Source organism: Sebastes fasciatus, chromosome 8, assembly GCF_043250625.1.
Source record: "Sebastes fasciatus isolate fSebFas1 chromosome 8, fSebFas1.pri, whole genome shotgun sequence".
Lineage (NCBI taxonomy): Eukaryota > Metazoa > Chordata > Actinopteri > Perciformes > Sebastidae > Sebastes > Sebastes fasciatus.
The window spans coordinates 22,379,492-22,403,448 of record NC_133802.1 but is presented as its reverse complement, the minus strand read 5'-3'; the positions used below and the strand labels follow the sequence as shown (position 1 = coordinate 22,403,448).

The 23,957-nt window shown below is 40.4% G+C and overlaps 1 protein-coding gene across 4 annotated transcripts in view; it reads left to right on the top strand.

Moving 5' to 3' along the window:
• The first annotated feature begins 434 nt into the window (after positions 1 to 434).
• Positions 435 to 23,957, top strand: part of rbms2b (RNA binding motif, single stranded interacting protein 2b) — a 212,966-nt gene continuing 189,443 nt past the window's right edge. Inside the window, exons 1-14 of one of the 4 annotated variants that reach the window (XR_012594972.1) lie at positions 435 to 607; positions 9,214 to 9,413; positions 13,481 to 13,539; positions 14,955 to 15,046; positions 18,010 to 18,167; positions 18,378 to 18,457; positions 18,878 to 18,987; positions 19,071 to 19,138; positions 19,232 to 19,325; positions 19,515 to 19,565; positions 19,685 to 19,795; positions 20,711 to 20,791; positions 20,887 to 20,977; positions 21,094 to 22,559. Coding sequence is in view for 3 of the 4 variants with exons in the window: in XM_074644329.1 (XP_074500430.1) it covers positions 533 to 607; positions 9,214 to 9,413; positions 13,481 to 13,539; positions 14,955 to 15,046; positions 18,010 to 18,167; positions 18,378 to 18,457; positions 18,878 to 18,987; positions 19,071 to 19,138; positions 19,232 to 19,325; positions 19,515 to 19,565; positions 19,685 to 19,795; positions 20,711 to 20,791; positions 20,887 to 20,964 (1,257 nt within the window). In the remaining variant the exon portion in view is untranslated. Of the gene's footprint in view, positions 608 to 2,522; positions 2,895 to 9,213; positions 9,414 to 13,480; positions 13,540 to 14,954; positions 15,047 to 18,009; positions 18,168 to 18,377; positions 18,458 to 18,877; positions 18,988 to 19,070; positions 19,139 to 19,231; positions 19,326 to 19,514; positions 19,566 to 19,684; positions 19,796 to 20,710; positions 20,792 to 20,886; positions 20,978 to 21,093; positions 23,893 to 23,957 lie in introns of those variants that run through there. The other 3 variants (XM_074644329.1, XM_074644330.1, XM_074644331.1) reach the window with 3 other exon arrangements.

Below are 23,957 nucleotides of genomic sequence, written 5' to 3'. Positions count from 1 at the left end.
AAACTTGAATTTCCCTCAGGATCAATACAGTTACTATCTATCTATCTAACTATCTATCTATCTATCTATCTATTAAAAGAACAATCTACTAATATTGAAAGGGTGTATTGTTTTCACATGTATATTCCTAGCTTTGCATATCAGATAAATGTAAATGTCCATGTTTTTCAAATCTGGCCCTTCTCAAAAAGTAATTGAACAGGCCTGCTCTACAGGGTTATTTGGATGGGAACTTCAATATTTCTAGCAAAATATCTTGGTATTTATCTCTTTTATTATCATTTAGTGGTTGAAGGGGTAGCTTGTGGCTGTGGGGTTTCATCCTTGAGATAAAGTGAGATATAATCATATATATATAAAGCATGTAGCCAGTGTAGTGTGTATGGAGCGAACACACACACACACACACACACACCAGAGTGCTGGAAAGAGCGACTCCAATCACTAGCGCTGTTCCTGGCTGAATTTCCCCTGGCTGACGTCAGCTGGCTGCCTTGGCTCTCCGCTCCTCCGGACACAGCGCCGCGTAAAAATGCTGCTCTCTGTGCCGCCAAGGACAGGATTCAACCCGTACAACAACGGCTACACCGGCAAAAACATCAAGAAGGTAAAATAACAACAACACCACAGCCTACTTCTCTACCCTCTCTCTCTCTATCTCTCTTTCTGCTCTCGATGCTTGGTGTTGTTCGAGCCCTTCAGTTCAAAAAGCTGCTCGGTTGTTTAAGCTGCAGTGTCCTTGAAAGTGGATCACAGGCGACGTTTAAACTTGCTGTTGCGACCTTTGCTGTGGGCTTGTTGATGTTGTTGCAACATTGTTATAAACTAACACATTGGGGCCCGTTACATTGTTGCCTTTAGATTACTACAACAGTTTGCTTTCGTTTTTTTCCTCCCATTACGGTCGCTGTTTCCTTTCCTATATATATGTAGCCTGCACGGTAGAGAACAGCTTAGAATAAACGCGCTGTAGATGCGCGTTTTGGCTGCGATCAAAGCTAATAAAGGCTGATTATATTCGACTTTAATGTAAATTTGTAATGTGCGTAATGTTTTCATTGAATTAAACACAAGTTAGCAAAGTTTTTTTTCCTTTTTTACGCGTACCGATATGCCCCACCCCTTCAGTCCTACTAATGATGACTGAGAGGGTTTTTTGCATGGCACTATGGAAAAGATGAAAGTTACAGAGCCCATGTAATAATGTAGATGTATATGGCTGTATGGGGATGTGCAGATCAGTTACAGAGCGATGACAGCAACATATATAAGATCTAATATCGATTAGCTTGTCTTTTCATATGAATAATTCATGAGGTGACATTGGTCAACCTCCTTTTTCTGCACAGACTATATGGATTTTTTTTTAATTCTGGGAAATTCATTGAATTAACCACAAGTTAGCAAAGTTATTTGTCCTCTTTTACGCGTATCGATATGCCCCACCCCTTCAGTCCTACTAACGATGACTGAGAGGGTTTTTTGCATGGCACTATGGAAAAGATGAAAGTTAAAGAGCCCATGTAATAATGTAGATGTGGCTGTATGTATGGGATGTGCAGATCAGTTACAGAGCAATGACAACAACATATAAGATCTAATATCGATTAGCTTGTCTTTTCATATGAATAATTCATGAGGGGACATTGGTCAACCTCCTTTTTCTGCACAGACTATATGGATTTTTTTTTTTATTCTGGGAAATTGCAGGATTACACAGGACTTGTTTTCAGCTACAGTGTAAACTAATTAGTCAATATTTGAGTGCTGATTCTTGAAGAAGTTGTTTACTACAAAAGGGAAAGGTTTCTACATCGCTGTATGATAAGCAAAAAAACAATATTCATGCTTGAGCCCGAAAACACTAAAGAAGATGGAGACTTATTGTTTTTGTTTCTTTGTTTTACTTTTTTACAAAATACAGTTTGTTAAATTCTTATTTCTTGTTACAAGCTAAAACTACAATTTTAATTTATTTTTATGGTTTGTTTTGGTTTACGTCTCTGTAAACTATTAAGATTCATGCCAAAATGTGTCTCAAGTGAAGTATGTCTGTGACTCTCAGCATTTCTCGAGGAACGTTTTGAACAAAAGCTGAAATCAAATACCTTCCCTCCTTCCCTGTGTTATTCCCTTCCCTGCCTCGGGGCTGGCAGGAATTCAGATTGCTCATTTTAATGACCTGGAATTCCTGGAATCCTGGATTCAAGACAATGTGTGCTCATTTCAAAGAGGGGGATCTACAAAAAGTCAAACCTTTTCTTTGAAAGAAGACATGCACACACTTTTTTTTTTTAAAACACATTTGGGATTGTTGGAGAGCCAAAGTCACTTTATATAGAGGGAAGACTTGTAAATCCCACGTCAAGTGGTAACCCCTGGTCTGTGTCTTTTACTACGGGAAAAAGGGCGGAGAAAAGAAAAAGGATTAAGAGATCCCCCCTCCCTTTCCTCTGCTTTCGATTAACTCCCCCCCTCCCACCAGTCTTTTTTCTTTCTCCTCTGTGTGTTCCACATACCTTGATTTCTTGTCTGTCAGTGGTTCAGTTCACATGGAGAAGAGAGCCTGAGCATTCCTCCTGATAGATGAATCCCTTGTCCCTACGTTCTGCTCTCTCCAGGGTGCATGATACCTGTTGAAAACAGACTCTTTTATGAGACTTTTCTGGCATTTTTTTAATGAAACTGGACTGAGTCAGGAGAAGGAGAGCAGAAGGAGAAGTCTCACCTTTTAGCCACAGGACGCCAAGGATTTTCATCACATTTCTTATCTGGTTCTTCCAACCTTGCAGCTGTTTTTCTTGCAGCTGCAGAAACATAATATATAGAGAGATTTTGTCAGTTACATTATGATTTTTTCCACGGTGCCTTTTCAAGTTTCTTTAGCCAAGCAGGTAGGACTCCACATTTCAGATATTTCTCTCTCATTCAAGAGATACAATATGTAATGTATTTGTAAACATATACTTGTTGCATAGCATGAATAATAACTGTTTTGGAAATATAGAGATTATCACTTTGACAGTTTACTTGTGCATTATTGAAATGCTACTGTATGGCAATGGATAGTACGATTATGTTGATAACAAGCAAAATGCATTTTATTTTGGAGCTAATTCAAATAATGTTTGACACTTTAAAAATGAATATATATTTGTTTTCTCTAGGGTTTTGTAGGCTTATCTTGGGATAAAGCTAATTAAATGAAAGAACGAAATGTGACCTTAAGAAGACTTTGTTAGATTATTCTAACATCGTCATTATCGTCTGCACTAAAGGTTTCTGTTGGCAGAGAGATGAAGCACTCAAGCGTCAGACAATCAGACTCATATCTCTGCTATTACTACAGAATTAGAGGCATACATCCTGCCTCACTCAGCGCTTATTGTTCTCTCTCTCGGATGAAAAAGTCCTTGAGTCACCTGCGCTCCCTATAGGCATCACCTCTGCTCCCTCCAACTGTAATCACCTCATCAGTCTTCAGCTGCAGCCTTGAGCTCACTCCCTAATCTCTGCATCACCCTGTTGGCCAATTTACTGTACTTATGCTTCTTGCACAACTATAATAATAATAAAACAAAGAGGTGATTTATTTTTATTGCAACTATATATGCATCCTCTGTGATAGAGGACTGTATATATGTCCAGCTTCTCTGTACAGACAGTAATAGTAGTAGAGTGGCTAGAATCAACTGAGCATCAATTGTTCATAGGCAGGCAAGGATTATTTTGTTATTATAAACTGTACAAATAATCCATTTAGCATGCCTATTCTAAATTTGTGTATGTTGTATGTACGTAAGAGGATTCCCTGTATTTAGCAGTTCCCACAGAGCTGTGATGCCTCCAGGAATGTAGTTCAATTTAACGATGACAGCTTGAACTCTAGTCTTAAACCAAAACATGTCGCCCACAACCCCTGTCCACTTCAAGGAGAGAAACACAAACATGTGTGTGTTTCAGAGGAATGTAAAGAATGCTCAGAGATGACATTGTGATGCATGTAAGGAACAGTGTAAAAAAGATTATGTGGGTGGCTGTGGACGGAAGAGTGACAAGTAGGAAGGAAATCAGAAACATGCCAAGAGGTCAGGTTTTGGGCATAGACTAACTGAGCGGAGATGCAACCTGAATACGAGCTGGAAAAAAAGAGAATTGGGATCCTGAATCATGCACATTTAAGATTCTTGTCATACTTTCCAAACTTCCCTTTCTAACTACATTTGTGTTCTTCTGAATGCATATTTGCCTGTGTTTGGCATTACCTTACATGGGTGGCAAAACACCTGGAGCTGGCGCTGGGGCAGATGGGGAGTAGGTGTGGATCTGACTCGCTGCCATCTTTTTTTCTCAGAAGGAGCCCAGCAGAGCGGTCTTAATGAGACACTACCTTCTGACTTGAGAGCACATGAGAGGGATTAGTGTTTTCCGCTAACAAGCTCAGATCCTAATTAGACAGGCCTCACTAGCCAGGCTTGGGCCCGGACTCGTACTCCCGTCAGATCATATCTCCCCTGGCCTCTGCAGGTGCATCCCTCCTGATATGCCGTGCGGGCCGCCTACAGTGAAAGGCAAGGGAAAGCACAGGAAGAGGCTGCGATTGTGGAAAAACAAACAGCGTACTATTGATGCTTAAGAAGAGAGGGAGATTAGAGAAAAGGACCGAGATGAATGGGCTCTGTGAGTCTCTGTGATTTTCTCAGCTTGACTTAAAAAGACGGAGTAATTTCTGAAGGCTGATTCCTAGACAGTTTGGAAAACATAAGGCAGCTGGGTGGCGTGGATACAATAAAGCTTGCAAAAGAATCACTAGTGTTGCTACTCATGTCAGTAGTGTCTGAAAGTATGATGCTATATTACTCAGATATATACAAGTAATAAGAGATATCAGCGTACACATTTGTCTTGTATTCAGGGTTTAGTTGTCAGGTAAAAATTGCTTTGTATTAGGGAATATTGCATTCATGTTTCACGCATACATCACATGCTTAAAGGGACTGTTTGTAAGAATCAGAATTGCTTGTTAACAGCGACACCTGTGGCCGTTAAGTCAACGAAAGTCAGCGTCGGGCTCGCGCTTGTGCTCGCTCTAAATACACATGAACGAGCATCGCTCAACACAGTGAGGCGACACACGTCAGCTAAAACCACAATATCACTCTATATTTCACCTGCTTGGCAGTAATGTTAGCTAGTTAGTTAGAAGTTACAAACAGTCCCTTTAAATACATCTATATAATATAATACATCTTTATAATTTTCATTATCAGCTGGCTATAGATCTAGGTTTGATATTCATCTTCTCCATGCATAGGGAACACAATGAAATTACCTCTACCGCTATCAGAAACACAGTAGAACAGTTTCACAAACCCTGAAACGTGATTTTTAAAACGCTTTGTTTGACTGGAGAATTTTAGCTAATTTCCTTCAACGTCTGAAATGGGCTTAAAGTTTTACTTTATGTTGAACAAAGTTTTGAAAAGTGTCAGGAATGTAAACTAACTTGGAAAAACATTTAATTTGTGCATCTGAAATAATATTAAATAACAACAGCTAACGTTATTTCAGCCGAATTTAGCGCTGTTTTGAGCTATGATTATTATCTGTGCACATATATCACTTAAATTATTCAATTTAATTATACTAAACCTCATAATTTCCAGAAAACCATAATTTGACATGCTGCTTCGTTTCCAACAGTCACTCATCTTGTCTGCTATTCGTGCACCGCACTCCTCTCTCTTTCTCTCCTCCTCTCCCTCCTGCTCTGTACCTGCGCGCCGCCCCTCCCTGCTTGATGGTATGATCCTTGTCTGTCATCACCTGATTGGTCGCATGGACGTCATTAACACAATATTCAGTCACAGTCAGTGCATGGAGTGCCCATGGCGCGGAGAAGATCATCATGTCATACTGCCTTGAATTAATTAAAGAAATAAGAAAAGGAAAAAACGTCTCTCGGACGGGAGCCGGCTCTTATCGTTCACTTAAAAGAGCCAGCTCTTTGAACCGGCTCGTTCGCGACGACACATCATTAGTAGCTGTTTGGCTAGAAAGACACAACAACTAACCATAATACCTCTATAACTAAATTTATGCTCAAATTGTCACATGCTCTATTACACAGACTCATGACGGTTATGGAAAGTTAACGTTACATCTCCTCTCGTATAATTCCCCGAGCTTCCTGCTGTGCAACTACTTCTTTTCAGAGTAGCTGTCAATTATGACGTCTCACCCTCTTTTTTATAGCATCAAATAACGAATTAAAAACAGTTTTTTGATCAGTTATCAGAAAAATTAACACTTGAACATACATAAATACCTTAAATGACATAAACCATCTTTGGGAAAAAATTATATTTGATGTGTACTTTGACTTTTTAGTTTGGCCCATCCACTAACATGGAGGGGGCGGGATTTATGACCTATACTTCCGCCAGCCACCAAGGGGCGATCAGACCAGATCTGAATCTGTGCACTCAGTTTTGTAATATTGCAGACACTGCAAACATTGTGAGTATGAAACAAATATTCATATTTAAACTTAAAGGTCCCATATTATAAAAAAGTGAAATTTTCATGTTTTTTTATTTATTATAAAGCAGGCTTAAGTCCTATATAAATACTGTGAAAGTTTTGAAACGCTCAATCCACAGAGAAATACACACAGCCCGTATTCAGAAACTGAGCGTTTGAAACAAGTCGTTAGGATTTCGGTCCATTTGTGATGTCACAAATATACAATATTTAGACCCTTTTCACAGATTTAAATGTAAACATTCTAAATGTCCCAGTTTATTCCTGGTTGCAGTGTATGTGAATGACATCAGCTGACAGGAAGTACACATGGACCCAAGCTGTTGCCTATAAACGCAATTCTGTTGCAATTTCGTCACAATTTCGTCGAAATGCACTAAAACGGAGCGTTTCAGACAGAGGGTAAATACAGGCATATTCAGGCCGACAGTATGAGGAAAATAAAGTTTTTTTCTAACATTACAGCATGTAAACATGTTCTAGTAGAAACACAAAATACAAGTATGAACCTGAAAATGAGCATAATATGGGACCTTTAAAAAAAACTTTGTTTTTAAACGTTCAAATCTTAGTTTTGTGAAATGTGATGTTCCCTCATAGTTTTGTGTTTCTTTACTAGCTGGTTAGAACAGATCCACCACAGAGAGAATATAGATGTCATAATTAGCTTGATTCTAGCAGTCTTTTGACAACTCCATCTCTGCTAATAAGCTGGTGGTCCAGTGCTGACCTTGTGGTGTCCAACAAGCCATCCCATTGTTCCCTAGGGCCGAGACTGCTGACCCTAACTAATCAAACAGTTCCTCCTTCACCAGCTCGGGGAGGGAGGCTTCACCAAGGCCACGCTGGGCTGACATTTTACTTCTATACTAATTAGATTTATTCCATGGTCCATAGTATTAATAGATTTTTTAAAAATGCGAATATTGAAAACATCCGTTGCATAAAATGATGTGTATGCGCACATCTGCACATGCATTTAAGCTTCCTTATCACTGCCTTATACTGTATATAGGTACATTTATGAACATATATCATGCCACAACCAACAAGCTCATTGCATGCATGTATTGATACGAGCTGCTCCTTTCATACCTACACATCCTTGAGCAGTGTACAGTGACATGACTGAACTGCCAGGTAGGTCATGAAAAGCCAGATGTGAAGTTTAGGTACAAGCGCATAAATCACAGCATATATTCGCTTACATTGTTGACATATAGTCATCTGAGAGATTGTGGCAAGGCTATGTGACCGTAACTTCACTCAATAAATCAGTTTATCCAAATCTCAAAAATCCATGGTATGTACAGTATAGCCAGTCAGATAGTTTAGGCTTTGAGATTTTGCCACCATCCCAAGACAATAGTGGTGAATGCAGAATTTGTGTTTTGCTTTTGTAAGCACTGAAACATTTCATTTGAAAAAGCCAATATAAAAGTTTCTTTCCAGAAACAATGTCCTGGTTACTGTTCATAATCCACTGAGACTCCCTGTGAACAGTTTTGGTTGGAGCTGTTTCAAATACTCCCAATGAAAACTGTTCGCAAAAAAAAAAACTTCCAGCTTCAACCCACAACATAAAAGCCTCTCTTGCAGCAGTGTGGAGCTCAGCCACTTTAATTCCAACCAGATTTGATGTTATATGCTTTGGTTTTCCATTTAAATGGGCTCACTTGCCATCACAAGATAGGCAAAGCATAGTTCATGCATGCTGTACATTTTTACTGTTTGTATTTCTGCCAAAATTCGCTGAAGTTTATACTATTCTAAAGTAGGTCAGTTTGACACTTAAGTATATTATAATGAAGGGAAAATGCAACATTTACAGTCAAACTAACAGGTATGCAGTTTCGTCTTCTTCCGCACTGTTTCGTAGACAACCTGTAATAGCCCTCCATGATAATCAGTGTACAATGTAATTGTTCTTGCAAACAAAGAGATATTTTCTGAAATATCTGCTATCTAAGACAAGGAAATAATTAATAACAGCTAATCTATTAGAATATTGACATTCATTTATCTCCTGCCGAAGCGGGGTGTAAACTAAATTGCTGCTGGCTGCTTGTAGACGAGTTTGATTAATTTGAACAGTAAATGTTTGAAGTATCTGTGTAACCCTGTAGCTGGTGATTTTTATGATTCCCATCTCTGCTAAACTGGGGCACAATCAGAGCATGTAGTATATTGTTTACACATCACACCCACATGCAAACTCTTTGTATGAATGATAATATATGTGCATGTTTTTGCACATTCTGCTTACAGTACATGCTGTAATCTCACATATTGTTCTTTCCCATATTTCTCTCTGGGTATATGGATTGCATAATAATATATTATTTCACTTAATTGTACTGTATGAAAATATTTGGTATATTTTCCTTCATGTCCATTTATATTTAATTACATTCATTTATATTTATATCTTCCATCTCAGCCAGCCACTATTGCTCATGTTGTTTTTAATTTTAATGAACTTTCTCCTCCTACCCTTGTGGTTTGAGCAAGTCAGTTAGTAGAACATTAACCAGCTGTTCTTGATTTTTCATTTTTTTTTTTTTTTCATTTTTGCAAAACAGTGTGCCTTTGTATTTTTTTGGTTATTGATTACAAAGATAAGAGTCTAACCTTTCTCTTTTTTTCCATGCCCCTCTATTTGTTCTGCAGCAGACGTATGTGTCCCCCTCAAACCATCAGATGGCTCCTCCAAGCCCCAACAACAACAACAATATCAACACCACCAGCAGCACCTCCATCAGCAATGGCAGCAGCAGCATTGGGGGAGAGCAGCTGAGCAAAACCAACCTGTACATCCGTGGCCTCCACCCGGGAACCACAGACCAGGATCTGGTCAAGCTCTGTCAGCCGTAAGTCACCCAAAAACCAATTGCTCCAACTTCTACATGCACACCCAATAAATCTCTCTGTGGCTGAGCACATGAGCCAGGTTAGAGTTGCAGAGTGATGGGCTCATGGATAGATGGCCGATGGCTGGCTGCTGAATGCGTCATGCAGGATTACATTACTACATTGACTTCCTTACACTTGAAATTACATTACACATTAATGCTAAAGCACACCTTAGCAGGTATTTGTGGAGCGAAGAAGAGGGCCACGTTTTCACATCATTTAGTGGCCTTGTGGAAAAAACAACAATCATTTTGGCAGCAAACTACAAGACCTTTCACTTTGGCACAGCTAAGCACAGACTTTCCAACAACTAAGTACAGAATGTTTAGTCTCCCTCTCTCACGCTAATTCTCTCTGTACGTCTCCTCTTGCTGCTCTTTCATAGACGTTTGACCTACATGAGTTATTGCTCCTCTGTGCTTTTTAGTCTTGCGAATTATCATCAAACAGTATGATGACAATGAGCTATCCTTATTCAAAGTCATGTTCTGCACTATAAATACCACACTGTGTTGCTCATCAGTGTGAGTGTGTGAGTCTTTGAAAACTCTGCTGTGGGCAGCGTGTAGTCACATCAAACAACAGCATCATCCGATCCATCTGATATGTTTGTTAGGCCTTCACTGGAAGACATCAAAACAAGTAGGGCAGAGATGAATGGTCTGGCTTCACTTAATTGAATTCTGGAGCCTGGTGATGAGGACCAGAAGAGCAGAGTGAGAGAAAAGGAGGGAAAAAAGGGGCGAGAGAGAGAGATTGAATAAGGGAGAGAGGGAGGGAGGGAGGGAGAGGCCTGCTATTTTACAGCTGTCTGGAAGATATGGCTCACATGAGGCTGCCCAACCCTACAGGAAACGGCGAGCCCAGGGGAAAGGGAAAGACAAACAAGGGCAATGGCATGAAGGGGGGGTGGATGGAGAGAATCAGAGGGGGGAGGAGTGAATGGAGTTCAGGGTTTGTGTGTCAGGTGGTGTTCTGTGGGGGTGGGTCTCATATTTCTGCTTTTACAGAGCAGATAAAATCACTGCATGAAATTTGCCTTTTAGCAGAACATATTAAGGCCAATGTAATTCTCAGTTAAACTAGACTGAGAGAGGATACTGTATCCAATAATAGTTAATAGTGGAAATGCTTGTAGATGAGGATGTAAAACAGTAGGACGACAAGTCACGGAGGGAATTTAACTTAGTTGACTCAAGTTTGAACAGCAAATGCGCACATAGTATGAGGACACAACACTCCCAAAGCTCCCCTCCCCCACACGGAGAGTTGCACGCTCTGATGTAAATGTAGCCTATACTGTGTGTAGGGAGTGAGGGATGAGAGGACGGGATGGGGGTTGGTTCTCCATCTCCGGCCCCTGCAGTGGTTTCTCCGGGTGCCTCTGGTTCTCTCCCCGGTCCGTTTCTGGTGGTTGACCATGGACGGATTCGGGCCGGCCTACGCTGTCCTCTCTCTCACACATGGCTGAGTCTCCAGCCCCCTCTTTTTTCGCTCTGCATCACAGAGTCCGAGACCTCTGAGCGCATTTCAGTAAACGGGTATCTCAACTGTGTAAGCAAGCAGGAGAGTGCAGCAAGTAGAGCTCACAGCTTAAATACTAGTCATAATAGGAAGTCATAGACTGGTGGGATTGCTGTACTTGAACTTCGATGATAAACTGTATTTTAGGATCAAACTAATGATGGTTTGGTCTTCTTACATTGCTCTGTATTGAAATTGGATAGACACAATTCAAGTAAAATCTGAACATACTGTGTATTCAACATGCAACACGTAGTATAGTGATGTGCAGACCAACTCTTTTCACAGAATCGGTTCCTTCGAGTTGATTCATGTAAATGTCTCAAACCTTTTGATACTTTTTGCAAAATATAGCGTAATTTTCTCTGTGACTCTCCGTTATAGATTGCCATCCGAAGAGCACATGAATGCACCGTTAACCTGCAGTACCGTTTGTCTTGACTCGAGTCCGATTCAATCGGTCCTCGCTCATTCATTCAGTGCCGTTGGTTCTGTGTAAACCACTTCCTATGTTTTGATGTTTTGCACCACCATAACAGGTAGCATGAGCAGTACCCTATGATAACAGCAAGTGGGAAAAGTCAGGTATTCATGATCAATGGGTCTGTTCGACTGGCTGACCCGGTACATAACAGACACTAAGAAGAGTTGTTCAAAAAGAGTTGTCAAAAAGATTTGTTTGTTCATTTTTGCACATCACCATCCATCCATCCATCTGCAACCGCTTATCCCGTTAGGGGTCGCGGGGGGGCTGGAGCCGATCCCAGCCGACATTGGGCGAAGGCAGGGTACACCCTGGACAGGTCGCCAGTCCATCGCAGGGCTGACACATAGAGACATACAACCATTCACGCTCACATTCACACCTACGGGCAATTTTTTTTTAGAGTCCACAATTAACCTAACCTGCATGTCTTTGGACTGTGGGAGGAAACCGGAGTACCCGGAGAAAACCCACGCTAACACGGGGAGAACATGCAAACTCCACACAGAAGGGTCCCAAGCCGGATTCGAACCTGCAACCCTCTAGCTGTGAGGCGCCAGTGCTAACCACTGCACCACCGTGCAGCCCTTTTGCACATCACTAATAGTGTTAATTACTGTTGTAATCCAAATCAATCATTTAGAATTGTTGTATATTCCCGTAAAAACGTAATCATCTTCAAAGGTGACCTTAAGCCACCTTGGTAAAGGAAATAGAGTTGTTCCGATACCAGTATCGGAAATGCGTCCGATACTGCCCAAAATTCGGGATCAGGTATCCATGAGTACGCCAGGCAATGCACCGATCCGATAGCATAATTTATGAACCCAGAAAAAATCAACTTGTTTAATAACAGGATCATTTTAGATTTTAGATTTTTTTTCAATATTATTTATGTTCTTTGTAACTGACAAACTGAATAATAAAAGAGCATTCTATTGCATTCATTCTCTGTAACTATATACTTTTTTATCAAGCTGGTATCAGATCGGTACTCCGTATTGGCCTTTACCCCAAGTTCAGATAGGAATCGGTATCAGGAAGGAAAAAATGGTATCAGAACATCTCTAAAAGGAAGATTTACAGATTTCTTATTATTTTCTGAAGGTAAAGTTAATCCTAAATTAATTTAAAAGAAACAATTTAATTTCCAATTTGGGATAATCCAACAGATTAATGGTCAGATTACAATTTAGCGTATAATCCTTACTAATAGAGTGTATTTTGAAAGTGGCTCTTCTAGCCTGGATGAACTGTGTCAGTGCTGCAGTGTCACTGGATGGGAGCTGGTTTGTGAGAGGCACTAGGACCCATCGGAGGGCAGAGCGCTGCCCAGAGAGAAGCTGGTTAGTAGAATGAGAGTATGGCTGGGAGCCAGCAGTGGACAGGACAGCCAAGGAGAGGCATATCAGATTACACTGCATGCACATGCCTGGAGAGATGGGAACCGATAGACACTCTGCCGCACACAAGCATTTGCCTGAGCCAAGCACTAGTATCCACTATCCTATGCATCTGCAGAGTCAATAGCCGGCCAGCTGGATAGATAAAGCAGGATTTTTGTATTGATAGTGCATTGTGAAGCAATCTAAAAATGCAGCAGGGACATTTATTTTTACCATATTGTCACGTCATGTTGGATTCCCCTTGAGTTATAATCCCTATTGACATCTGTGTGAGAGCAGGAATGAATAAGATATGGGAAATCTATAGCAGGCAGAAACCCACCGGACGTTGTGCTTATTTCATTTAATTTATGTCCCACCACCCCTCTAAAGATTTCCCCATGCACATCATTTATTATCAGATGGTGTAATTGTATTCAGTGTCATTGCACTGAATCTATCAGGTGAATTATAATTCAGTCATCATAGAGCACAATCCCTCAGGGTGCGTTAAGCTGAGAGAGAAACCACATTGCCTCAGCAATGTCGCAATGCTAATATTGAATGTAAACAAGTCATTATTTTCACAGTGCAAGGACGATCCACGAGTTTAAACCTCACTGTTTTTCAGGTACGGGAAAATCGTGTCCACCAAGGCCATCCTGGACAAGACCACCAACAAGTGCAAAGGTGAGGTGTAAAGGCATCTGCTTGTTGAAAGTGACTGAATGAGCAGAGGTCGAAAGGTCAGATCATACAGAGATGGCAAAGCAAGCTCAAACGTATTTCAGCATGTGGCCTTTATGTTGAATTTTAACATGAGCTTCAATGGGGAAAGTTCCCATTGTATGAAAACTAAAATTACAGACTGGCTGTTTGTAACTTCAGGCAGAGTGACCCCAGATTCCCTAAGGTCACTGGAAGATACATTCAAGTGTCACATTTAGTTTGACTGTAAGAGTATTTATACGTAGCAGGGAAAAGTGCTTGCCAAAGTATTATTTAAATTGTTCCTCCATGTTTAAATTAATTTTGTTAAATGAGTATTTGTAAATTAAGTGCCTTCTTGAAGAATGTTCTACGTATGTGAAAGTAATTTATTTTGTACTTCATTCGTATCAGGTGCCATTGTTCTGTTATGATTATGGATGCAACTAACGGTTAATCTGCTGATTATTTTCTTGATTAAGTGATAAATTGTTTGCTATCAAAAATGTCAGAAAACTGTGAAAAATGACAGAAGTTCAGTGGCTTTTTTTTCTGACCAACAGTCCGAAACCCAAAGACATTCAGTTTACTATCATAGAAGACTTAAGAAAAGCAGAAAATATTGACATTTAAAAAGCTGGAACTCTTGAATTTTTACAATTTTTGCTTGAAAAATGACTTAAACATTTAATCGACTATTGAAATAGTTGCACATTGAATTTTTCTGTTTACTGACAAATGGATTAATCAATTAATGTGTCTTGAGTAAATGTGAATCTAAAATATAAAATGTGAAATCCATATTATTTTTACATTACTACTGTATTTTATCCACCTGTATGGCAGCAAGTAAACAGGAACAAATCATAATTTTCCACGGTTGGAGATGCTGTCGATACACCGCTATGTTCTGTTTACTCGGATTAGGCCTGTCTACTTCACAAAGCTCTATAACTTAATGCCCTCAGTAGATAATGTATTCACTAACACATTATCTTGTCAGATGATGATATCTTCACTGCATATCAACAACAAAGAGGTGAAATAACGTCAGCACGACACTAAATAGTTTCTCATCTCTGCTGCAGTTTGAATGCGTGGAATGTTACAGATTGCAGTTACAGCACATTGCTGATGCTTTTGTGTTTACTGTGTGTTAGGATTAACACTTTACCTACATAACAGGGTTGTATTGTGTGATGATATAGGCAGTGCTGTATAACTTTACATCATGTCGTCCATGGAGGAGCACAGTCTAAACCTACTTGGCTGTCTCTTCAGACTACTATGGGAGCTTCATGAGCTCAACTTACATGCCTGTGTCCATAGAGTCCTGCGGTATGCAAAATCTCATTGTCCTAACGAGCATGTCTTGCTTTACGTCTCGGTCCCTGCAGGCTATGGCTTTGTTGACTTTGACAGTCCGTCCTCGGCTCAGAAGGCGGTGACGGCGCTGAAGGCGGGTGGCGTGCAGGCTCAGATGGCCAAGGTAAGAATCCCACTTGAGATGTCAATATCTGGTGGGTTTATTTCTTACGAAACTGGTGTCAGCTTAAATCAAAATTGTTCGTCAGAGTTAAATTTTCAGCACACGAAAACCTTTCAGGCATTTTGACAGTGACTCAGCAAAAAAGTGAATGATGAATTATTAATTACAAAATTAAATGCTGAATTATTAACCTTGCAGCAGAAAGGTTGCTCCTCTGCCTTATCTGCTTCTTAAGAATGTTTCTTTTAAAGCTGTAAAGCTCTTTCTCCATATAGCTCTCTCCTCATGTTTTTTTTGTTGTTGTTATATGAGCCACGGTTCTTGAATATAAGCCAATTAAGCCTCAGTGTGTGTGTGTGTGTGTGAGTGAGTGCGTGCATGTGTGTTTGCAGGGCGGTGCTCTGGGTGCATGCGGAAATCAGTGTATTTATGGGTATTAATGCACTGTAGAATATGTGTGTGCACAAACAAGAGTGCACGCAGGTAGATGTGTGTGCATGATGTGTGTGTGTGTGTTGTGCTTCATAGTGGTGGCGGTGTTGAGGGAGTGTGTCCCAGGGCCTGCTCTCTGAGCTCCATGTACAAAGGGCCTGTCTGTTCTCCCTGGTGGCATCTGACTCAGTGTCTGAGCAGCTCCCCAGTCAGCAGGGCCCTGTGCCCAACCACCCGCCCTGTCAACACACACACACACACACACTTGACAATCACACATGCACTTCAGCAGCCTTGCCTCAACCGGATTATGACACACACTCACAAGCCACGCACACGCACGCCACCAAGCCCCGGGAAAGCTGATCTCTCGGTAAGCTGGATCACTGACATTCATACGGCTCCTCCTCGCTCGCAGAATAACTTGATTTCACTCGCCCCGTTCACTCCGGGTTTACAACCAGGCTTATGTTTGCGTCACATTTCTCTCTGACTCATTTGCGGTTGAAATCCGCAGCAGGTCTTCTCTGCTCGCTCTCTCTTATGGGTTCGAGCTTTGACTCTGCTGTGGAGGAGGAAGAGGAGGAGGAGGGAGGTGAAGGAGAAATCACCTTCACCACAGGTCGCAGCGATTACACATACATTATTCATGGAAATGGAAATTAATTCACACTGCATTTACAGGTTTTTAATCTCATCTGCACTCTGAGATAATGAATATGCGTAATGGCTAGAGGGTGATACAGATTGGTTATCTTACAAGATGCTGTTGGTCAAATTAAATTAGTTTGAGCAGGAGGCAAAGAAAAGAAAACAAAAAGCCTACAAAATAGTTCAAAAGCATAAAATGAGACTGTGGCACTTTAGGAGTTTTTCTAATAATTCTAAATTCACATTGCGAAAAAAGCTGCATAATTTGTCTGATTTATGCGAGCCAACACAGCCGGCCTCTGTGCCTGCATTCAAGGTCGGGATTACCACATAAATATAACTGCTCGAATGCAAGCGACATGTTATTACCATGACCCAGGCAACAGGATGATAATGTTTGCCTTGTGGGGACGATGATAGCACAATGCTTTAGATCAGGGGTGCACACACTTTTTCAGCATGCGAGCTACTTATAAAATGACCAAGTCAAAATGATCTACCTACTATAAAAATGCAAAACATATATTTATTTATAAATATATTGAGTATTCTTTATATGTACAATATATGTTGGTGTACCTTGCATAACTGCATGAACCCATATTGTACAATATAACTGTACATTTTTTGTCATTACCTTACTCTGATGACTTGCACTGAATGGAATCAGCCAGGGATGCATAGTCCGGACAGTAGCTGCTGATAGCCAGCCTCAAGCACACTTCCAAATGATCATCAGTCAAGGTGGAACGGCATTTGGACTTAATAATCTTCATGTGGGAAAAGGCTGACTCGCATAAATAAGTGGAGCCGAATAATGCAGTCAAGGAGGTAGCACATTTCCTCATGTTGAGGTACTTTTCCTCTGTGAGTAAGTTCCAGAACTGTCCATGAGCCCTGGACTTAAGCTGAATGTCAGCTTGTAGTGTCAAAATCTCATCCTCCACTCCAGATGAGTTCAGGTGAAACAGTGTTGCAATTTTTGATGCAAGTGAATCAACCTCAGCATCTTCCCGAAAAGGGTAGCACATGAATGTAGCGACTGGCTCCAGTAAAACAAAGTCTTGAAAGCGTCTGTCAAACTGCTCTGATAGGCTGACGTCTATTTTTTAATTTTTAATTTTTTATTATTTTTTTTTAATGCCATGCGATCTACCCACACTACCTTTGCGATCGACCGGTAGATCGCGATCGACGTATTGGGCACCCCTGCTTTAGATGGTCTTCAGATCATTTCCAAAGGTCTTTTACCCAAAATGTCTCTGCTGTGATTCTCCACAGAGCGAGAGCACGTAATCATTTTAGATCACCCATGGATGGAGAGCCATTTGAAATGTAATTATGCTTTGATATCGCATTACCTGGATCCTGCGCTTTCATCCTCCTAAGAGGCTGGTCTCGCACAATGGGCCTGTCTTCTACCCTTTTTAAGTAACAACGTATACGGGTGATGGAGTATGAGAGAGGAGCGTGAAGAAGAAAAGGAGCGAGCTGGATGAATAAAAGTAGAGGAGACAGAAATAGAGAGTCGGAATGAGAGAGAAATTCAGCTGAAGTCCAGCCAGAATGCTATCTCACCATCTCTGAATATCTCTTTTCTCCTTAGGCCTCATCCATGCAGCTCACGCCAAAATGAAATCCGCCTTTAACTTTCAAACCCCCTAACCTCTCTCTCAGACTGTTTATTTAACTGTCTAGTGTCCTGCACCTCCACATATCTGACACCTCACACACTTCCTGTTAAAAGGTTATATAAATTCCCTCATACTTTGTGTGGCTCTTGGTTTTTGGAGGGCTCCTCCTGGCATCATGATGCAGTTGGGATTGAAGCAAACGAAGAGCTGCGTTCAATAATCCTCTGGTGGCTTCTCTCCGTTCAGCAACAGGAGCAGGACCCCACCAACTTATACATCTCCAATCTGCCAATGTCCATGGACGAGCAGGAGCTGGAGAGCATGCTGAAGCCCTTCAGCCAGGCCATTTCCACTCGCATCCTCCGTGACGCCAACGGGACCAGCCGAGGAGTGGGCTTTGCCAGGTATAAGCTTTGGTTATTTAGTCACACAGTATTATTAGGACAGCTTGTGAAAGTTGATTAGTGATGCTGTAGCCTCATGTGCTTGAAAGAAAATTTCAGTATTACAGTAATCATGGTGAGTGAGCCCTCTGGTGGCCAATTTGAAATGTTAACACAGCATGATATCTTGTAACCTGCTACTGTTAAACACAGTGATACCTTTTCCTATAGGATGGAGTCAACAGAGAAGTGCGAAGCCATCATCCAACATTTCAATGGAAAATATATCAAGACTCCACCTGGAGTTCCAGGTGAGGTTTCACATGACATCTTGTTTGAAAGTAGCATCTTTTTTTTTAAAATATATCTGTTGAAGAAAATACTCTCATCCAAAGAGTTTTACATTTATGATACTGAATACATATATTTTCATATAACATAATATTTTCGTACTGGTCCACTGAATATATATTTGGATATAACATAATATTTTCTTACTAGGCCACTTAATATATATTTGGATATAACATAATTTTTTCTTACTGGTCCATTGAACGTATATTTTCATATAACGTTGTATTTTCTTACTGGTCCACTGAATGTATATTTTTATATAACGTAATATTTTCTTACTGGTCCATTGAATATATATTTTTATATAACATAATATTTTCTTACTGGTCCACTGAATGTATATTTTTATATAACGTAATATTTTCGTACTGGTCCAGTGCCGCCAGAGCCCCTGTTGTGCAAATTTGCTGATGGAGGCCAGAAGAAGCGTCAGAGCCAAGGAAAATATCTGCAGAACGGCCGGCCCTGGATGAGAGATGGGGAGAATGTGAGTTCATTTGTGCCCTAATGACTTCTGTGAAAATGTTCTATTATGTAACATTGCTTGTTATCAGCCTCATAATGACTCAGTCCTTTGTCTCTTGGCTCCAGGGAGGAATGACCCTAACCTATGACCCCAACACAGCCTTACAGAACGGGTCAGTACTACTACTACGATAAATCTCTTGTATGCCCAGAGGGAGTGTGATCATGCTGTGGTGACTAATAACTCTGTGTGTCTCTCTCTGTAGGTTCTACTCCTCTCCATACAGCATCGCCCCAAACCGGATGATGGGGCCAGCCTCCCTCTCCCCGTACATGCATTCACCTGTGTCCACCTACCAGGTAGATTCAGACTCTCAAAGCTGGGGTGTTAGCTAGTTAAGAGGCCAAACTGTGACAGACTGGAGTTTAATCCAGCTCAGGCCTAATGGCCAAAATCCAAAAACAATACCGCTAAATATATGGGGCTTTGCTTGTGTATTTCCTATTTATGTTATGTAATCTTCTGCTGTGTTTTTCTTGTTCCTGCAGGTACACAACCCATCCTGGCTACATCATCAGTCATACATAATGCCGCCCACGGTGAGTGTCTTGAATCTGAAAGCTGTTGGCCCTCCATCCTGTTTCTGCTGCCTTCACATTCTGTCTATCTGACTCTGGCAACTGCTAACACCGCTGTATGTTTTTTTTTTTTTTAATAGGGGGCAGTCCTGACGCCAGGAATGGACCACACCATGTCCATCCAGCCGACCTCCATGATGGGGCCCCTGACGCAGCAGCTCAGCCACCTCTCCATGGGCAGCAGTGGCACAGTCAGTAGAGAGCAGCATATTCAGCATTCAGCTATCATAGAGTGTTGCATGGATGACGTATTTTTGTAGGCCAAAAAGGAAGTTAGAATCGCACGGGTTCCCTCGACAGAAAGCCAATGGGAATTTTCCATTGGGTTTTGGATTATTGCAGAAAATAAGCTCTCCGGCAAACAAACGTTTATGATACTTAAGATAATCTTCGCCAATGAACACCATTTTTAGGATTTTTTAAATGTAAATGCAATCGTCAGAAGTAAAAAGATGACATTAGGCTATAAACAAACTACACCACAGTCGCATGAGCGTGAGTATATACAACGAGGCTGTAAAGGCGGACGAGTCGGCGTGATTCAACTGCCTTTTTTGACACATGTAAAAGCTTCAAAGTGGGATATTTACTGACATTTTAGAACAAAACATTTAAAACTCTTAGGCTTGTGTTAACCACAGACCTTATTTCCGGCATCTAACTAAAAACCCATTCAAAAAACCCACTGATTTCCAGACGTGGGAACTGGAAGTGATAAAAATGCTTACTCATTTCCGGGTTTTTGGACTCATTCCTGCAGGACTCTATCGATGTTTAGCAGTTAAAGATGCACAAGGCAACTTGACCAGTCTTGTGTTATACAATACGGCACCAAGGAAATGAGAGAAGCGATGATCTCATCTTTCCCAGAGTGTTCATCCGATCTTCCGAGTCCTTATGATGGAGATCACTTGACTTTTATTTGGGCGAATTCGATAAATCAGAGTAAGAATCGGATGGGATGTACTTCTTGAGCTGCAGCTCCGCTTTGTTATTTAGGCTGATAAAGATAATCTCACATATAAATCTTGTCTAGTGCAGCTTTATTTGACAGTGTTATTGTAGCTGTCGTGTCTAATGAACGTATCATCTCCGTCCTTCTGCAGTACATGCCTGCAAACACATCTATGCAGGGGACCTACATCCCCCAGTACACCCAAGTGCCTGCTGCCAACATCTCAGTTGAGGTAATGGCCCTTTGTTTTCTCTCTCTCACTAGAACAGTTAAAATGTTATGTGAAACAATCTCTCATGGATTTAATCTTCGCTGCCTCCCTCTCAGGAAAGTGCCGTTCAACCACCCGTTGCCATAGAGACACCCACAGAACACACAACCTACACCTACCAGCATAACAAATGAAGAGGTGGCAGAGGTGGGTTTTGGTCTGCGTTTTGTGTCTCTGTATTTGCATATATTTTTTTCCTTGCTACAATGTTACTGGTGCAGCAGTAGTTCTTGTTTCTAATTTTATTTGTCACCTTGCATCAGATCTTCCTCTGGAGCCGGAGCGACTCTCAAGGGGCCCCAAGTGCTGAAACTCGGCACAGCGACTCTGCACGTAAGGCACCAGACACTCGGGAGGAACATGGACTGTTACACAGAAAGGACAAAAAAAAAAAAAAAGATATTTTCTACAAACTCATATTTTAAAACAAACTCTTGTACTCCAAAACAAACCAAGGCTGGAGGATGGCAGGCAATGGGAAACGGAAGAACGGAACAGGGAGCGTCTATTTTGATAACAGTCACACACAGACACACACTACATACGTTTAAAACGTTTTTTGGACGTTATTTTTTTTCTAATACTACTCCGGGGAGCTAGAATGAAAGCAGGAAAATAACATTTCAACACCATGTTTTATTTTGAGTTATGTTTTCACCGTTTTGTAAGAGATGCTGATTTTACTTCACTTTTTTTTGTCTGATACTTTCAGGCTTTGAACCTGCCTTTTTTTGTACATAATTCTTAGTTTTGGTGTGTTTCTAGCTTCATGTTTCCTAGTTTGATTGATTGGTGCAAATATTTGAATACAGGGCTCAAAAAGAAAAAGAAAAAAGTCATTCAAAAAGCTGTTGACTCATATTGTAGACAGATATGGTGCTGATTTGGATTAGCGTCTCTCGAAGTGGCGGCAAGTTTATCAGGTATTAAACCTACCTGATCGCTTTTTTTTGGCACTTGACTCTAATTTATAGTTCCAACAATCTCGACAAAGCTTCAGACAATCAGAAGATTACAAAGAAAATTTAGAGATGATTTCACGGAGAAGATTTCTTCAAAAGAGCAAAAATAGATTTAAAGCATTCCAGAGATTATTATCAGAACGTTCACGTTGAGCTGCTCCACTTGATGAAACCCAAAGTTGCTTAACAGAGATCACATCTCACACAGAGCTGCCTGTAAATAAGAGATTTAAATGTATTTAGGCTTTCTTTTGATTTCCTGTTATCAGTGTAGTAATGCTTCAGTTATTTTAATAACAATATTATACCAAAATGTCTGAGCATAGCAATATTGCTGTGTTTTCCTCTTGTGATTCCTTTATAGACGGGGAAGCTGAATCTCCACAACATCCCAAAAAAATGTATTTTCCGAAGCAAGAGTTAGATGTTGTTATTAGAGTATGAAGTTGTTATTACATAGACGTGGAGATCAACTGGTAAAGCGTGGCTCTGTCCTGTTATATCTTCAGAAAACACTATCATTATGGATTATTATGGCCAGTACAGAGATGCTTTAATACTGGCCATCGTTGTGTGTTTGCATCTACTTCTGCATTTCTGTTTTTCACCCTCATGTTTTTTTTACATTTCTTATTTAAAGTTTGTTTTTTTTAATTCAGTTTTTAAGATTGATCCTATTTTTCGAAGAAGTTTTGTTTTTATTTTTGATAGTGTGTTGTGTGCTTCAAATAGTGAGAAATAGATGTTTGCAACTTTTTTTGAAATTTGTTTGTATGTTTGCGTACTTTTCTCGTTCTGGTTTCAGTGTTGATGTCAAAGTGGCTTTAATGTTGTTGTGTGTTTTTTTTTACAGATATTTCAGTTCTGTCCGTGTCACAAATGTTGACACTTTGCAAACATGACTCCTGATCGTGGATGAATTATGTGTGCTAGGTTCAGATGCATTGTTACAGAGTTGTGCCCTCAAGCAGTTGGGAACAACGTAAGAGAAATATATGTTCAAAAACCTTGACTTACCTCATCCCGCCAGAGAAATGTAGATTCAGTTTGTGTACAAGGTTCACAGGCAATAACCGACTACAGTAGGTCTCATGGCTGTTCACAGCTGGTACTGTGTCCACATCCTTTAACTCTTCCGTCCAATGTTCGGAAAAAAACACGCCCAAGGTCTGACGATCTATGCAATTAATTTATTATCCTTATAAATGCAATACTACAGATATCCGAGAGACACCTCACATTATGACAATGGATCACCTCACAATATCACTTCTGGCTCACGAAGCTTTCATCTTTCATTATTCATATGTTGAGATTTTGTTTTTGTTTTCTGACTGACACATTCATCTTTGGTTCATTAATTGTTAGTAAAATTGCTGCATTAAAAGGGAACTATTTCATACCAAAATGTAGTTGTTAATTTGAAAATGTAGGAACTCTAAATAAAATATATGGCAGGTGTGCTTTATGTGAATGAAGGCAGGTGTTGCCCACTTGTCTACCCAACTTTTATTTTACATGGACGTCATGTTGATGTAATTCACCATTCCATCCAGCTGCAACTTCTATGTTCTGGTTACATTTTGTGTTTGCGTTCTTGCTGAGTAATTGATGCGGTTTTCTTCTTTTTAAACCATGAAACAGTTCATTTCCAGGAGAAAATTAAACTTCACAGAAATGCCTTAGATTTCACTGAAAGGGATAGTGAAGATTTGGTGGGCTTGTATTTTTTTTTTTTTTTCATGCACTGCTAATGTTGAAAATATTTTTTTTGTTCTATCAAACTACTCTGAAATATTTACATCTTTAAATTTGTGTTCCATCGTCATTCCATCACTTCTAATCCAAAATATTGAAGAAAAGCTGAATGGTGGGTTATTGAGTCTAAAGAACTATTGCTGCTAATGTCGGATCGAGTAGAAATCTTTTAGCTGAAGGTCATTGAATACATCACGTCACGTATGGGGTCAGTTTGTAACTCATGTTCAGAGATGTCTGTGCAGTCTTCTTCTCTAAATGTTTGTCTGTCTGTGCCATGATGCAGGTCTTTGTCTTCTTCATAGAAAAAACAACCCTACAGCTATTAAACTTTTAACTTGGTTTGATTTGGAACTTGTCATTTTTTTCAAAGTGGTTTGTGTGCTTCTTGTTACACAAGGGACCAT